Raw genomic sequence first — 16,551 nt, forward strand, 5'->3', positions numbered from 1 at the left:
TGCCATCACAAACTCAAATTTGTTACTTGTTTCTGCACAAAAGCCACCAAAGTAATCAATATAAAATCATGAAAATGCTATAAACCATCCCAGACGATAAATTTGCTGAATTTCATTGCTGCTGTGACCACACTTTCACGCCATTCTTTACCCATTTTCTGGATTTCCAGGTTTGTCTTCATGATCAGCACGTCAATATAAAGAGTGCAAATGTTAAAAAATAATCCATACAAATAATAAGTTATATTTGGCAGAATACTTTTTCAGTTAGACACCAAAAAGCCTGTTATCAGAGATGAATTATACAGTGATTCCTTACATACTTCAAATGCCATCAAGCAAATCTACCACATTAAAACCACTCAACAACTGCAAAAATTATAAGTAATAGAATTTAGAAAAATGCACAAATTCCTTCTCGCTTATTTACTATATGTACCTCTTCTCTATTTCCTTTCTATACTGTAAAATATAAAGTTTCAAGCGCGCGTGTGTTCGCTAAAGAGTACTTGAAGTGCGTATGAAAGGTGTTTTAAAATGTGCTGCCAATTCTACAGGCGCTTCAGTTTGCGAGCAGACAACGGAGAGTCAACATGATAACAGAACTCCAGTGATACTCATCAACATTGCGCAAAATTACCTGAATTTGTGGTTGTTTTTTCGGCAAAGTAAAACGCAAATTATATGATGTGAGCAAAAAGTTGTACAATAATTAACAAGTATTAGCGAGGAGAAAAATAAGTGTATTTTTGCCAAGTTAGTACAAGTGGAAGAGACTAAAGAGAAGTTTTTTTTGTGGTGATCTGGAAGTCCCCGCTTAACAAGTCAGAAGGTGAAGAAACGAGTTTTAAATAAAAAGAGAAGATGCTTGCAAATTCCATCAGTTTACCCCGATTTTGTGATTGTGAAGTTTCCTCCAGTGATCTTCCTTATTATTACATAAAGGTGCCTCAATGATCATTCAATTGTGTCTGGACCTTCAAATTCACGAGTCAACGCTTTATGACCGCCTTGAGTAAAGTCAGACTAGCACAACAATGTTCATTTGTGATAAGAAGAGTCATTCGTGACAATATCAGCCCAGAAATATTGCTTTTCTGCATGTCAATATATTAAATTTGAAATTCCTCACGAAATCAGGTCAATTGCAATGACCAATTTGTGCTCGATGGAGAGATCGATGGAAAAATGCCCAATTGAAGTGCAGCAAAAAAAACATCAGAAAAATTGATATTTCGAAAGCATCATTATGTCAAGGCCGATCGTCGGTGATCGCGCGTGTTTTCCATTGTGAAAAATTAACTTTTTTCTCACTACGCATTCAACACTGATTCCCAGGCATCATCAACTAATCAATGAATTTCCTCAGTGGGTGAAGATCACTCGTGAAAATTTCCAAGATCACCATAGTTTATTGTGCTGCTTTTCCCTTTCATTTCACACACTCATGTCAAATAGTTTCCCCTTTCCTCATTCCAGCTGTGACATAACTGATAAAATTTGACGATCAAGGCTTTGTGAGAAAGTGCAGAGAAATGCGACGATCATTTGCAATACCCTGGATACTGTTCCACTTCATTCAACTGGTTGTGTCAGGTGAGTCAAAGTCATCGTTACTCGCGATGTTCAACGCAAGTTCGTGTCTCTGGAGATAATTAAAATATATTTAATGACGCTGTGCTGTTTGATAAGATAGTAATCGGCATGTGTAAACAAACAATAATACCCCCACAATTGCTATCACACTTGAGAGAGTAAATAGCAGTTCTATGGTGAGAAATGTAATAATCAAAAAAGCAGCAAACCATCTTAGGAAAATATGTGTTATTTCTAGCACTTCTTCAGAACCTCTTTTATTGGCTCTTTCTTTGTTTAATCACTTCTTGAAAGTGCAGAGGCATTATCTATTCTCTTGCATCAAATGTAATTTATAACCGTGAGAAAATCCTCTTAGCAACGAAGAGTGATTGTGTTGAAGAAGAACATTGTTCCACAGGTAATAATTGTAATAAATTAAAAGTAATGAGTGCAGCTATTCAAGGTAACATTTCAATTAATACCTCATCGCAGATGGACAAATTAATCACGCGTGTCGCGATCGATTAGAAACACATTACAACATGGAATTCTGACTCCTTTTTTCCAGACTGTGATTATTCGAAATGTCTCGATCTCCATGTGGATTACTATCACAAGCCAACCAGTACCGATGCTGAACTCGTTGAGTGCTGTGCGAACTTAAAAGACCTCTGTGACAAGACTCGATGTCCTCTGAAACCCGTGGCGTGTAAGGAAGATTTCAACGAGATAATCATAAGGAAAGGCGTCTGCTGTGATGAATACATTTGCAAACCCCCCAAAGATAAGTGTGTCGTTCGAATCGACGGAAGATCTGTTCTGAAAAGCCTGGGCGACACCTGGGACTCCGATGATCCCTGCTCTAAGCACATCTGTGACTATGGACCTGAAGGAAAACCAATGGAGAAGACTTTCAAGGAATATTGTTATCACACTTGCAACAATGTGAGTCATTGAAATGAAATTGCCGTGAAGACAGCAATAAAGGTCTCTTCCTCTTCTACAGGAATACGAATTGAAGCTCATACCAGGCCAATGCTGTGGTCAGTGCGTGCAGACAAAGTGCAAATTCAATGACACTCTATACAATGTTGGCGAGACATGGAAGAGTGAAGATCGCTGTGTGCTATACGAATGCTCCAAGAAGGTAAGATATTGCGGTGTTTTCTTTCGCCATATTCATACTGAATATATTAATTATAGGAAGATACAGTTTTGGTATCAGCATATGCAAAACAATGTCCCAAACTTCCCAAATGCAACAAGAGAGACATTTACACGAAAGACTGCTGCCAATATTGCAATCCCAAGCATGGAGCAGGATTTCCTGCCAAGCAACGATCAGAAACAGATGATGAAGACTACAATCCATACGACCAACATCCCTGCAAGCGAGAGTGTATCGATGGATCAGCACCAATGACGTGCAGATACAAATTCATTGTATGTATTAATTGTTCTCTAAAAAGATTCCCAAACAATTAATTACCATCATATTCTAAGAGATTTATTCGCGGTATTTGCAACAATAGCTTCATTCTAATTACGCTGACCTTAAAAGAATAAGTGGTCTTTAAAATTCACATAGAGCGATAAAAAATGATTTATAACCCATTTACAAGTCTGATTATTGTTATGTCTAGAATAAGTCACATAGATGCGACAATATACACTGATTAGCAAGTTAAATTGTCATTTTTTACAGGTGGAATGGTACGAAACCATGAGCAAAGCTTGCTATAACTGTCCTTTCAACGCAACAGACTGTGATCGACCACACTGCATCACAGGCGATGGATCGAGAAGGAGTATTTTGGTGGTCAACCGAAAAATGCCTGGACCTATGATTGATGTCTGTTTAGGAGATAAAATAGTTGTTGATGTGCAGAACAATCTTCTAGGAGAAACAACAACGATCCACTGGCATGGATTGCATCAAAGACGAACTCCGTATATGGATGGAGTACCTTTAATCTCCCAATGTCCGATCTCCCAAGAACAGACATTCAGATACACATTCTACGCTGATAACGCCGGAACTCACTTCTGGCACTCTCACACTGGAGTACAGCGAGGCGATGGAGCTCTAGGACCCTTGATCGTGAGACTTCCATCCTCTCTAGATGTTCATTTCAAGCTCTACGATTTCGATAAGCCTGAGCACATGATTATTCTCCAAGATTGGACAACAATCACAGGAATATCCATGTTCAATGCACATCACCATTCAGTGGGAGATAACAAACCTAAGAACATCTTGATCAACGGGCGTGGTAGATACTACAAAGCCATAGCAATGCACAAACAAGAGGAGGAAGATGGAGGAATGGACATGGCAGCTTCATCGTCAATGGTAAGGCCTACAACCATTCCAGCTCCAGCAACCACCACAGATCCACCAGTTGAGACTGAAACAACAACCTTCACAACGGATATTCCCACAACGACCCGCGCAACAACTCCAAGAACAACCACTACAACTGCAAGCAGCAGAGGAACAACTGATCCTAACACAGACTTTGAACTTGTTCAAGACAACATGGATCCAACAATGAAGACCTTATTAGGAGCACATGAAAGATACACAACTATTGTTCGCAACAAGAGATCTCCAGTTGATGACTACAACCAATTCCTTAACGAAACTAAGCAAATTCCACTACAAATCTACTATGTGAACAAAGATAATCGCTACAGATTCCGCATGGTTAATGCTGAATTCCTCAACTGTCCAATGGAGTTGTCTATAGACAATCATACAATGCTCGTCATTGCTTCAGATGGATCAGAGATAGAACCTGTTGAAGTGGATAGTCTGGTTAGTTACGCTGGGGAGAGATTCGACTTTGTAGTGCATGCAAAGGAGAAGCCAGGAAATTACTGGATTCGAGTGAAAGGCTTGATGGACTGTGACGATAGGTTCACATCAGCTCATCAAGCAGCCCTTCTTCGATACTACGGAGCAATCAAGGAGGAACCCAAACACAGTCCCACTTATGATCATGTACGAACAGGACGACAACTTAATGCACTCAATCGCGGCATGGAGGACAGAACAACCATCTCGATTGCTGAAACCACATCCGCTCACAGTGATCCGGATAATGGAGTGTTGCAGAAGGAGGCAGATTTCAAATTCTACATCTACTACGACTTCTACAGGAAGAATAATACTAATTTCCATATGCCAGGACTTTACGGTTTCGATGAGGTTCTGCACACACAGCAAAGAGTCTACACTCCCCAACTCAATCATATTTCCATGAAACTGCCCTCATATCCGCTCCTGTCCGCCCGTCACTTGGCCGACGATACTCAGTTCTGCAACTCCAGCACTCTCGCTAACCAGGGGATCAATTGCAAAACGGAATTCTGCGAGTGCACTCACGTGATTCAAGTGCCACTTAATGCTATTGTGGAGATGGTATTGATTGACGAAGGTGGGATGAGAAATGACACATATCTCGCAGTTTAATAACTCAATACTGAATTCCAGGTGTCACTTATGATGCAAATCATCCCTTTCACCTGCACGGCAGCGGTTTTCACGTCATCGGCATGGAGAGACTGGCTGGAAATATCTCAGCTGAAATCGTGAGTCATAAATAATAATTGATTTGTTGTCTCAAGCGTCTCAAGTGATTAAATTTTTTTACATTTCTTTCAGGTTCAAGAGCTAGACAGATCCGGAAAACTCTACAGAAGACTCAAAGGAGCCCCTATCAAGGACACTGTAACTATTCCGGATGGTGGATACACGATAGTTCGCTTCAGGGCAGATAATCCAGGATACTGGCTCTTCCATTGTCACATAGAATTCCATGCTGAGATCGGAATGTCATTGGTATTCAAAGTCGGAGAGCATGATGAAATGCTTCCGGTTCCTCAAAACTTCCCAACTTGTTCCGATTACACCCCAAGAATCGAGGAAAGTGACGATGAAAGCTCATCTGCCCACCGCACTACAGCTAGCATCCTTTTAGGAACGGCCGCCATGATTATCCTCTCGAGGCTCCTTTGAGAAAACTATTTCTTGCAAGACTAGCAACTTTCTACTTCCAGTTTCATGGTCCGCTGTGAAATGTGATATTTTTTATGCTTCCTTTTATTGTATCTTATACAAAGTATTTTGTATGAATGAAGTCAAATGATTGTGTAATTTATAAGAATTTTTTTTATATAAAATCTGCATCAAGTCAGAATTTTAGATATGTTTTAAATTGTTTAGGTCATTTGGAAAATCAGGTTTTATCAAACCCAAACACCTATAGATTATTTTTAGGATGATTGAGTAGGAAATAAAATATCAAAATATTTTAATTGTAATTTAAATTTCAATACCGTTTTTCACTGATGTTTGATATTTTTGTGTATGCGCACAAATTTTAATTTCAGCGACGAGATCGTTCAATGAGCGTAAGAAAATGAATAAATAATTCCTTTTATTCCAATTCTCTATTTTATGGATACTCCCAAAAGTGTTCCCACAACGAATCCAATGTTTGAAAATCTGTTCACATCACGCAATCGACGACTTCGCATTCGCTGTTCTGTATCTTCGAGTGCAGCTGTCAGAGACAGCGCGCAAATCCTCTTCCTGTGGCTTTTACCGAGAAAAATGCCTCCCAAGAAGAGAAAGGCTCCAACCAAATCAGAGGCAAGTGCAATAGCTAATTCCCAGTTATGCAGAATAATAGCGTTAAATTTCGTCACAGGCTGAACCTGCAGCTGAAGGTGCTTCGAGTGCTTCCAAGAAAGCGAGGGTTTCCGGAGACTGCGATGGCATCATCCGGATTGAGTACTGCTTGTCTTGACGAGTGTTCAAGAGGAAGGCTATACAAATCTTCGAGGATTTGTGTGACCTTCTGCCAGAACTGAAGCTGGAGCAGGAGCTTAAAGTGGGCGCTCGTGGATCATTTGAAATCTACGTTCGGAAGACGGGTGAAGAAATTGCGAAGGAAATTCGGGTGTGGACTGGACTCAAGAAGGGCCCGCCTCGGAAGAATAAGTTCCCCGAGCCCGCTAATCTTGTGCCTTCCATTGAAGAAGCTTTAAAATAGAGGTTTTTAGGGGCCAATTCTGGGTGATTCTTGTGACGAGTGAGGGGCAAATTGCCATCGGCAATGCCCTCAATCTGAAGGTTAATCTATGGAATTGGGCGTCTTAATAAACATCTTGTTCTAATCACGTGACTTTATGCAAAAAGAGGGGTTCATATAGACAATTGTAAGGATATTTACATTTGACATACTCAGCATTTAACTGGCTGCTGCCTCGAGTTCCTTCAGCACGATTTTTCTGTACTCCTCGAAGCCTCCCTCTACGGTCTTCACATCCTGATTGCCGCACACCCACAACTCTCGCGAGACCATCTTGATCAGGCGAGCGTCGTGAGAAACCAGAATGACTCCGCCTTGAAAAACATTGAGTGCTTTTCCTAGGGCATCGATGGTCTCGATGTCCAAGTGATTGGTGGGCTCGTCGAGAATCAAGAAATTGGGATTGGCCATGCAGATCTTCGCGAAAGCCACTCGGGATTTTTGTCCACCAGACAAACTTGCCACGGACTGCAAGGCTAGGTCGCCGGAAATGCCAAAACTGCCCAACTGTCGACGATATTCCTCCACTGGTTTTCCCGGAAAGTCCTTCTGCAACACTTCCACACAGCACAGATTCATCTCTAGCTGATCCACATGGTGCTGAGAGAAGTAGCCGAACTTGAGATTGCGATTTGTGAAAACAATGCCAGATGTTGCATCCAGAGTGCCAATAATAATCTTCAACAGAGTTGTTTTACCTGGAAAGAACAAATGATGAAAAAAGAGACTCTGAATTTCTGCAATTCACCAGACTCACCAGCTCCATTCTCGCCCACAATACATATCCGGGACTGAAGATCGGCATTTAGATTCAGACACTTGAAGATAGGTCTATCGTAGGCAAACGCCACGTCTGTCAGCATGAGAATTGGCGGATTCAGAGGCTCCACATCGGGTAGCTTAATCACCGTCTCTGGTTCCTTCTCCACCGGCTGCAACTCTGGCAACTTCTCCAGCATCTTGATCTTGGACTGCACACTGGCTGCGCGATTGGCATTATAACGGAATCGATCAATAAACTCCTGTACATGAGCCCTGTTGGCCATCTGGGCATCGTATTCTCTCTTCTGGGCTTTGTACTTCTCCGTCTTGGTCTTCTCAAACTGCTCATAGTTCCCCTTGTAGGGGTCAATTCGTTGGCTATGGAGGTAGAGAATGTCCGTGGGCACCGTGTCCAGGAAGTTCCTGTCATGGGAAACCACAATGAGAGTGTTTGGCCAGGTCTGGAGATAATTCTCCAGCCAGATAATCGCCTTAATATCCAACATGTTCGTCGGCTCGTCCAAGAGAAGAAGATCTGGTGTGGAAAACAGTGCCCTAGCCAAAGCCAGACGCATTCTCCAACCTCCCGAGAAAGTTTTCGTGGCTGCAATCTGCATCTCTTTCGTGAACCCTAAACCACTGAGGATTACTGATGCTTTGGCCGGCGCCTTGTCTGCCTCAATTTCCTGCAATTGCCGGTAAATGTCCGCCAACTCTTCTGTAGCCTCTGTAGCCAATAATTCCTTCTCTCTTCTCAACAAATTCGTTCGGACCGTGTCCTGCTCTAGAACACTATCTAGCGCCAGAGTGTCATCGCCAACGACTTCTTGTTCCACATGGAGAACAGTAATATGAGGCGGGATTTGTAGTTGTCCACTGGAAATCATTCTCAAGAGTGTGGTTTTACCCAAGCCATTCCTCCCCACAAGGCCATATCGCCTGCCGGCGGCCAGATTTAAGTCGGCATTCACAAGAAGGACTTTATCACCGAAGGAAATGTCAAAGTTCTCAATTTTAAAGTCCATATTCCTGCCCACACCCTTTGCCGCCAACTTGTTGTCTTTCTTACTAATCATTTGAGATGCAGAGGCTGTCATTAGTTCTACAGGTGGTGGTTTAGCGGGCTTTGAGTCTTGGCGCTTCTCCTGCTTCTGCTGCAACTTCGCCTCGGCTTTCTCCAACTTTCTCGCATTCACTTTCATATTCCCAGCGCCCTTCTCAATCATCCATATGCTGTTAATGTCCTTCATTGTGTCAATGTCCCTATTGGCCATCTCTTCCAGTTGCACCGGTGCATCCAGAATCTTCTTCTCGCTGCCCTGATAGGCATTGCCTCCGGACAGAGACACCTTGTTGTACAGCAGCTGGCAGATCTCCCTGATGTCGTCCTCGGACTTATCCCGCGCCAGCTCGTGCAACACCTCTCCCACAGCATCGTAGACATCACTCCCGGTGGCGAAGTCATCATTGCCCTCCATCACTTCTTCTACGTACTGCACTACAACGGAATCGATGAGGGGGAATCTCTGGCAGAGGATCTCCTTGTAACTCCCCATTTTGCTATTTCTCTATCTTGTGAAATTCCTTTAGATATCGGTCAAACAATTAATCATCATCCGTCTGGTAGTAATGGAAAGATACCTGAAAAGTGGGCAGAGATCAATGACACTTCCGGACGCATTTTCAACGTGCTTTTTCTTGCCAAGAAATATACAAAAACTTACCGCTTTTCGGGTATTTGGGTACTAATAAATACGAGAAATATTTCAACACACAATAAATAGAAAAATGTAGCTAGAAAATTGATAATTTTTATCCTACAAATTCACATGCAATCACGATCGTGACAATTTCTTACCAAACTGACGAAATGCCACGAGGAGATTTTTTACAACACTTTCAAAATGCCCGTTGGTACACAGTTTAGCCTCCAGATAACATTGTTGTTTGCACACTTTTTGGCTAAGAACTGAGTGAAATCTTCAAATGAGCAATTGAAATGAATGAAATAATAATGAAAGAGAGTTACTATTGCATCATATAAGTACATTATCAGGATACAATCCCAAAAGCTCATTCAGCCTCACATCGAACAGTGTAATAACGTTTTAGTACTTGCCCACATGAGGCGCCACTCTGAGGTGAGAAGGAACTCGAGTTGTCATTTGATGTGTTGGGAAGATTTGGGCGTCGAGGGAGTGTGGCTGAAAATCTGCATATTATGCAGTAAAAAGCTGAAAAATCCCGCTCAAAAGTGATGTTAAAAGCAATTTGATGTCATGTGCGTGCCGTTAAATCACTGAATATCGTTTCTGTGTGTGGATTTGATGGTAAATATCCATGTGAAAAAGGAATCAATCGAAGAGACACCCAGTGCCCAATAAATTGTTCGTCTATATTTGGGTCACAAGGGCGCTGGACTCTTCTTCCGGATGTCTTACAGTGAGGTTTGTGTCGTTTGCAGAAACTGTGCCAAGAGGATGAGGTTCAACAAACTGGAGCTGACAACGTTGGCCACGCAGCCTAGTAATAAATTCGAGAAGGAGGGACTTGTGTGGTTCACAGACAGGGAAGGCTTCTTTCGCCGCACTGAAGGTACTGTTCTGGACCACCGCAGAGTCTCTGAAGGCTGGGCCAAGTCGTGACTAATGTTTTTGGCATGAGTGTCCAGGAGAATAAATCTCATATTTGCACACCAAATCATATTTTACCATTCCTCCTATTTACACAATATGTTTGACCACGCATTGATTTGTAAATAGGGCGGCAGCTTATTCGCCAGGCGCGCCTGTCCCGATCATTTTGTTACCTTCTCTTTCCTTTCATGTTTATGTTTTCTTCACAATTGTGCCAAATTAAATTGAAAGAGTGCTCAAATACCAACAGGGGATCGGGAAAGTGACCCTGGGAGACGTGGTTCGTGGAAGAGGCGAAAGAGTTTAAGTTGTATAGGTGGCACCGGCAAAGGTTCGATCATTTTTCTCCCCCAAATTTTAATTTATATCTATATCCCTTCTGTTCTCTATCATTTCTTTAGTATTTATGCTTTCTAACATCCACATAATTGTGCTCACACGTTCACAGATTGTAGAAATTGTCCTGATGAAAGAGCTGAAGAGCTTTGGTGACTGTGATTCTCACGTTTAACCAACATGAAGGGTGGTTTGTGGTTTGCCAGAAAAGTTCTGTAGATATAATGTTTTCCCACTAAACACCTTTGTATGTATATTGAAATCCTAAGAAATAGACAAATTTCAAAAAGATGCATTCCAAAAAACTAACAATAACAAAATTTACACAGAACGATGCAAAAACATTGCGTGAATTGGTTTAATTGTTGAGTGCGAGAGTGAAGAGGTAGCGTAGATTCACCTTGATGTGCCTTTCAAGTCCACCTTCTGCTTCTCAGTAGTTACAATTATATTTTCTCTGTCGTTTCTCAGCTTGCAAATTGAGCCATCCCACGATTGCAAATGCATTAATACCATTCCTTTGTTCACCCTTCCAGTGAGCACGGAGCGTTGGTGTCGCTTGCGTGGAAATTTGCTGTTTTACTTCAAGACCAGCGATCAGTTCTCTGAGCCACAGGGCGTCATTGTTCTGGAGAAGTGCAAGGCCACGATCTACAGCGATGCTCGAGAGTCGGACGGATTTGCGTTCTACATTGAGTTTGAGGATGGCTTGACGCAGAGAATCGCTACAAATTCAGAGGCTGAGCGTCTGGATTGGACGCGTGCAATCCAGATGGCAAGCTATGGGGAGTTGAGGAGGCAGCTTCAGGTATTGATGGAGAAAATAGAACGGAAGCGCGGGAACATTCATGACCTCGACGTTGACATGCTACGGTTGCAGAATGGAAGAGAAATCGGTGAAAATTGGAATTCTGACGTGTGAAATTGCAAGAAACTCATGGCTTTGGTTTCTCTTTCAGACATCAACGAGGTACCTCTCTGTGAGTCTGCAATCATGTGCGACAATCTTCTCTGCGATGGCAATGGCAGGCCACCAAATCCGTCGGTCGTTGTCCAAGTTACCACATCCAATCGATTGGGATGGATTAAATATGGACGGACAGAAGTGATTGAGGTGAGACATAATTTACTGCAATCTTCACGATAGTATATTTTACAGTACACTGCACTGAGTGCAGTATTATCGAATTCATAGAATTTTTTAGTAAACGAGCATTACCTAAAACACTTGAAATTTTACGACAAATTCTTTTATGGAGAACATTCTCTTAGGCTTTTTACGTAATTACTTAGTTCAAAAGCAAACCGGTATTGTCGTAATCTTATTCCAAAATCGCTCATATTTCAAATTCACTTTGACGATTATGCAATAAAGGCCGGCCTTTATGATGCGTGTATTTATAAATTCCAAGTTCATTGGTATTATACCTGTTTTTTTTCCAGAGGTCATCAAACCCTCAATTCCTCTGCACCATTACATTTCGCGCCTCTGACGGACTCAGTCCATCATCTCAGATACGCTTCACGGCTTACGATGTCCGGGAGAAGGTGTCTCAGACGGCAGTTCCATTGGGCACAGCTGAGATCGCACTGGGTGTGATTCAAGACACTACAAGGCTCAGGATTCCCTTTAGATCCAACACGGGCAATGCGGGATTCATTACAATTCTATCATGGAGTCCTGATCAGGACAAAAAGGTTTCCACATCGAGATCACCAGCCAAGGCAGCTGAGCATCAGTCAATGGGTCACCGGAGATCTCAGTCACTGCCACCAAAGTTGGGAGTGAAACTCTTCGTGCCGCCACAGGGGAAACTGTCTCTAGTATACACAAATCCTATCATCCACACTTACCGGCTGCAATCTGGACTTGGCGGAGACATCACAGTGCATGAAATGATGATGGAGAGTCAGCTGTGCTTTCTATTGCCGCAGCAGCTGCTGTCGATTTGGATTCTGAGAGAGAAAGAGTTGCTACAAGAGATCTCAGGCATGGGAGAACTTGGGGGTGAGTGGAGGAATAAGCAAATGGATTTACTGGATAAGCATTTGCGACTGCTGAAGGACTATTCTCAGGCCAAGCAGAATCTACAACAACGTACAGGGAAATTCTTCAAGCCATCGAGTCACAAAGGCGATGAATCTTTGGAGTTTGCTCCGGTGAATCTCCATCTGCAGCGATTGTGGGCGCACAATGAGACTTTGAAGCGATCCGGGGTGTTGGATATTGTCACTGTGGGTGCTTTTACGAGGCACAACGGGAAGACAAAGACTGGTGGGTTGATCAAGCAGTTGCAGCAGTTGAAGCAATCACCGTCGAAGATGGAACAACTGCAGAATGGATGCAAAGTCCAGGCAGCAAATGACGCTGTCCAAGCGATCAAACAATTGAGAAAGGAAATTGTGGAGATTATGTCTCAGCTTTTAATGCTGGCGAAGAGTAAGAATCCCAAGGGAATGCTTCCATTGTGCAATGAAATGATGACCAAGACACGTTCTCTGTTGACTCTCTGGGAACCGAACTTGGTGGAGGAGGCTTTTGAGTTTATTGAGCGACATCGCATTATTGAGGATGCTACGGATAATACACTTACACCTTTATCGCCATTTAAAAAGATAACGCAGCAACTCGGTGCTCTGGATCTTAAGTCTCCAGATCTGGAAGATTTTGCCACACCAATGGGTCCGGCCCCAGATCTTTGGCCACGAGCGGGCAGTAAGAAGAAAACACCAACCGGGGCACTGAGAGGCAAATCTCCATCGGCAACGGACTTAAATACAATCTCCACTATTCTTGTGGAAACTGCTGCATCTTCCAAGAAGGATTCTGCAACTGAGGCGGAAGTACTGTCATGTTCTCTTCCAGTCACTTGTAATATGGACACAGAACTGAAGTTCAATGAAACGCACTTTGATGTCAATGGAGAAATTTCTACATCGGCAAGGAATCCTAGTGAGGAATCACAAATTGAATCTTTTGACGAGAATGGATATATGTTAGAGAATCCCGCAATCGTGTTGGGACACAATGGCGCTTTCCTGGACACTAAAGTCATGAGTTCTAGTCCTTCAGCAAACTACTATCGTCCTACGGAGGAACCTGAACCACTGGATCTTACACAGTTGAATATCGAAGCATCTGTTATGTGTCTTGTGAGCAAGGTAAAATTTCTCTGTGGACGTTGTGGTAGTCCTGCAGTACGACTCAGGCAACCGAAGAGTGTGGTGAAGAGATCTGGTTTTACAGCAACGCCTCCGGATGTGGTGACAAGTCAGCCAGGATTGCAAAATGTTCCACAGGAAGCAGAGACATCGGCTCAGGTGGTGTCAGCCAAGCCTCCGAATCTTTGCAGTAAGGATTTGAATTTGGCATTAACTCAAGCTATTGGAGAGGTCACCAGGAAGGTAAAGAAGGGCAATAAGTTCACAGATGGACTGGATCTGTCCATGACAACGGATTGGACGTCAGAACTGAGGCCATCGATGAGGAAATTGAGGCAAGCTATGGATGGGTTACTAAAGACAGCCAGGCTGATTCATTCTGTCCAGAGATTGCAGCAGGACATGAAGAGAACTACGGCCACCCTGAATATCATGTATCGTCGAGATGTGTGCTTCTCTCAAGCACTGACAGTTCTGGTATCGGGATTGATGGGAAAACTGTGGGGCGCTCAGATTAGTGACAATTATATTCAATTGATGTGCAATTTGGGACCTCTGGCATACTTTGAGGGACTCCTATCGCTGTATGGATCAGAGACGGACATGTGGGGTGATATGTGCGTGGCCATTGAGGACCTCTCGGCTGTTCGCTTCACCCTCATCCGAAGCAATATCCAGCGAGATACCAAACTCTTGCCTGTCCCGCGGATTGTGGGCTCTAGGCAGTCACTGACAGTTCTTCTGCCCGTGCCCGAGATCGTCTACTGCGCCTTGCCGACGAAGGAAAGCCCCACGTTCAAGGTGACTCCTGTCTTTTTCAACATCGGCATCAACGAGAAGGCCACACTGTCGGAAACACTACGATATACAGCTGAGCAGCATAGGAGTAACTGGGATAACTTTGACAGACTCAAGCAGTATCACATCAGATACAAGAAACTCAATCTCACCGTTCCCGACACACCAACGAAGAGTGAACCACACGTGCCAATGCAAACTGTCGTGAATCTTCTCAACGCCATGGAGGATCAGCTGAAGCTGAACACATCGAAAAATGTGAAGATTCTCCATCTGGCTGAGGATATCACGAGAGCTCTCCATGGAGTACAATTCACATCGTGCAAAAGTGCCAAAGACCGAACAGCCATGGCGGTCACGCTCCAGCAATGCCGACTTCTGCAGCAGGAATTCCATTTGCCAGCCACGAATCTGCAGACGGTGATGGACACAATGCGAAGGTGAATTAATCTTTTTTTTCTTTAAATCCTGTAACGTTAGATTTAGCTCACATGCTCTGAACATTTCTGTACTCATTTTCTCTCAATGCCAAGGGTTATTTTGTCACCTTGAGTCGTCTATTGAGGTGAGATTGATAGACGTCTTGAACATAATTGTGCAATGAGGAAAAATTTCGCAATTATACCACAATATCTCTTTGTAATGATCCGCGTATTAAGAGTATTATCATTACTGAATGGGCATAATTTCTCCATTGGTATGCCTTAAAAAGTCATTAAGTCTTGCTTAGGGGGCATTTTTCAAAGAACGGCGTCTTCACTTGTGGTCGCCCCTCATTTGCTTTCTTCACGTCATCAAATTATATTTTCCATTCATGACTGTTCTCTAATGGAGTCGAATGAAGATCACTTGGAGGAACGGTATGATCAATTTGCATTCGTTAAAAGAGTCATTGGCACAGAAAAGAGCACGTGGCTGGACAACATATGCGCAAATCAATCGATTGACCTTTTTCTCTGCATTCTGTTGGTATTTTAGTGAGGGAACAAGAGCGGACAACACGATGAAGAACATCGGATTGCGGAAATATGCGTTCAATCTGCCTCAGGTGTTGGCTCTGCCCAGTCTTTATCGGCCCCCGGCCGGCAGCTATGGCAAAGCGCAGACTTAGATGGAGTGACACTCATCCTTGCTTCCGGTGAGTTTATGTATACTTTTCTTTGTAGAGAAAGATCGTACGATATTCAGCAATACGGCATAATTGAGAATTTTTGTTGGATCCTTAGAAAAGAATATTTACCAAAGACGCAGGTTTTAGAAAAAAAAGAGAAGAAGAAAAGAAATGATAGAGCCGATAAATGTAATGTGCCAAAACAGCGAGAGACAGTCTTATTTGTTAATGAATCGATTTCTTTTTATTTTAAATGTAATTTTTACCTAATAAACAATCTTCCAGTATTTTCACATCCGTAATTTTGTCCTACTTTCCTAATTGATAAACAAAACATTTTTTATAAAATGAGAAAAAAGATGTTATTTGGCTCGCCAGCACTTAAAAAGTTCCTTCTTACAAACTTATATCCTCTCTTTTTATTTATTTACATTTTACAAGAAATATAATTTATATTAGGGACGCGTCGTTATTACACAAATATTTAACCATATCACTTTGTAATGGTGATGGTGCACGATTAAACTATTTATAGTAGAGAGAAAGAGAGGGAAAGAGAGAGAGAGAGTGAACAACATTTATTGTGTAGACTTGCAATTTAGGAAGGACAAAACGATGAAATGAAAATGTTACAGAAAAATCCAATTTCACTTGCCAAATGGCACTACTCAACTAAAAATATTGATCATAATACTAAAAACTCATTTTCTTTCCTTTTAATAATAAAAATTGGTTTTATCTATTATTACAAGAGGATACTTTCTTTACTTTCCTATACCAAGAACATCTTGAGCTTCTCTCTGGACGTTTGGGAATTGTTGTATGTGTGTTTTCTTTTAAAGTGAATGTCAAGGTAGAGCAAATGCGGGAGAAACTATGAATTTGTCAGCCTTTTCCATCTGTGAATTGTGTTTTTCCTGGCGTAAAGAGAGAGATTTCGGGGCTTTGCCGCCCCCCTCAAACTGGTAAATTGAAAGGCTAAGAAGTTCATAATTCGCGTGATCCCTGTCAGGGACAGTCATGCCACACACTGAAGGAGCGTTTCTTGGGGGCGGGGGCGCGAAGTCTC

The 16,551-nt window shown here is 42.5% G+C and overlaps 4 protein-coding genes across 4 annotated transcripts; 3 read left to right on the forward strand and 1 right to left on the reverse strand.

Annotated features, from left to right (window-relative positions):
* The first annotated feature begins 461 nt into the window (after nt 1-461).
* On the forward strand, nt 462-5,898 carry LOC132263226 (uncharacterized). Its single transcript, XM_059762886.1, has 8 exons — nt 462-832; nt 1,480-1,596; nt 2,147-2,523; nt 2,585-2,725; nt 2,782-3,021; nt 3,284-5,018; nt 5,075-5,172; nt 5,246-5,898. The coding sequence occupies exons 2-8, from the start codon at nt 1,536-1,538 to the stop codon at nt 5,597-5,599; spliced, it is 3,006 nt and encodes a 1,001-aa protein (XP_059618869.1). The 5' UTR covers nt 462-832; nt 1,480-1,535; the 3' UTR covers nt 5,600-5,898.
* A 238-nt stretch (nt 5,899-6,136) lies between these two features.
* On the forward strand, nt 6,137-6,765 carry LOC132263228 (selenoprotein H-like). Its single transcript, XM_059762888.1, has 2 exons — nt 6,137-6,235; nt 6,294-6,765. Exons 1-2 carry the CDS (start codon nt 6,197-6,199, stop codon nt 6,636-6,638), a joined length of 384 nt encoding a protein of 127 aa, XP_059618871.1. The 5' UTR covers nt 6,137-6,196; the 3' UTR covers nt 6,639-6,765.
* Nucleotides 6,754-9,298, reverse strand: LOC132263227 (ATP-binding cassette sub-family F member 3). Its single transcript, XM_059762887.1, has 3 exons — nt 9,164-9,298; nt 7,435-9,080; nt 6,754-7,375 (listed from the first exon to the last, which is right to left on the reverse strand). The coding sequence occupies exons 2-3, from the start codon at nt 8,993-8,995 to the stop codon at nt 6,837-6,839; spliced, it is 2,100 nt and encodes a 699-aa protein (XP_059618870.1). The 5' UTR covers nt 8,996-9,080; nt 9,164-9,298; the 3' UTR covers nt 6,754-6,836.
* Nucleotides 9,299-9,603: 305 nt separating this feature from the next.
* Nucleotides 9,604-15,491, forward strand: LOC132263225 (inositol polyphosphate-4-phosphatase type I A). Its single transcript, XM_059762885.1, has 7 exons — nt 9,604-9,769; nt 9,904-10,034; nt 10,326-10,406; nt 10,948-11,307; nt 11,371-11,525; nt 11,855-14,811; nt 15,350-15,491. The coding sequence occupies exons 2-7, from the start codon at nt 9,920-9,922 to the stop codon at nt 15,480-15,482; spliced, it is 3,801 nt and encodes a 1,266-aa protein (XP_059618868.1). The 5' UTR covers nt 9,604-9,769; nt 9,904-9,919; the 3' UTR covers nt 15,483-15,491.
* Nucleotides 15,492-16,551: the final 1,060 nt, after the last annotated feature.

Source organism: Phlebotomus argentipes, unplaced genomic scaffold (assembly GCF_947086385.1).
Source record: "Phlebotomus argentipes unplaced genomic scaffold, Phlebotomus argentipes genome assembly contig_15, whole genome shotgun sequence".
Taxonomy (NCBI): domain Eukaryota; kingdom Metazoa; phylum Arthropoda; class Insecta; order Diptera; family Psychodidae; genus Phlebotomus; species Phlebotomus argentipes.

Coding starts and splice junctions, on each gene's coding strand:
- LOC132263225 (XM_059762885.1), top strand. CDS start 9,920: ATGAGGTTCAACAAACTGGAGCTGACAACGTTGGCCACGCAGCCTAGT. Junction 10,407..10,947: donor TATAGGTGGCACCGGCAAAG/GTTCGATCATTT, acceptor TCACCCTTCCAG/TGAGCACGGAGCGTTGGTGT. Junction 14,812..15,349: donor GTGATGGACACAATGCGAAG/GTGAATTAATCT, acceptor TTGGTATTTTAG/TGAGGGAACAAGAGCGGACA.
- LOC132263227 (XM_059762887.1), bottom strand. CDS start 8,995: ATGGGGAGTTACAAGGAGATCCTCTGCCAGAGATTCCCCCTCATCGAT. Junction 7,376..7,434: donor TGTGGGCGAGAATGGAGCTG/GTGAGTCTGGTG, acceptor TGTTCTTTCCAG/GTAAAACAACTCTGTTGAAG.
- LOC132263226 (XM_059762886.1), top strand. CDS start 1,536: ATGCGACGATCATTTGCAATACCCTGGATACTGTTCCACTTCATTCAA. Junction 1,597..2,146: donor CATTCAACTGGTTGTGTCAG/GTGAGTCAAAGT, acceptor CCTTTTTTCCAG/ACTGTGATTATTCGAAATGT. Junction 2,726..2,781: donor TATACGAATGCTCCAAGAAG/GTAAGATATTGC, acceptor TATTAATTATAG/GAAGATACAGTTTTGGTATC.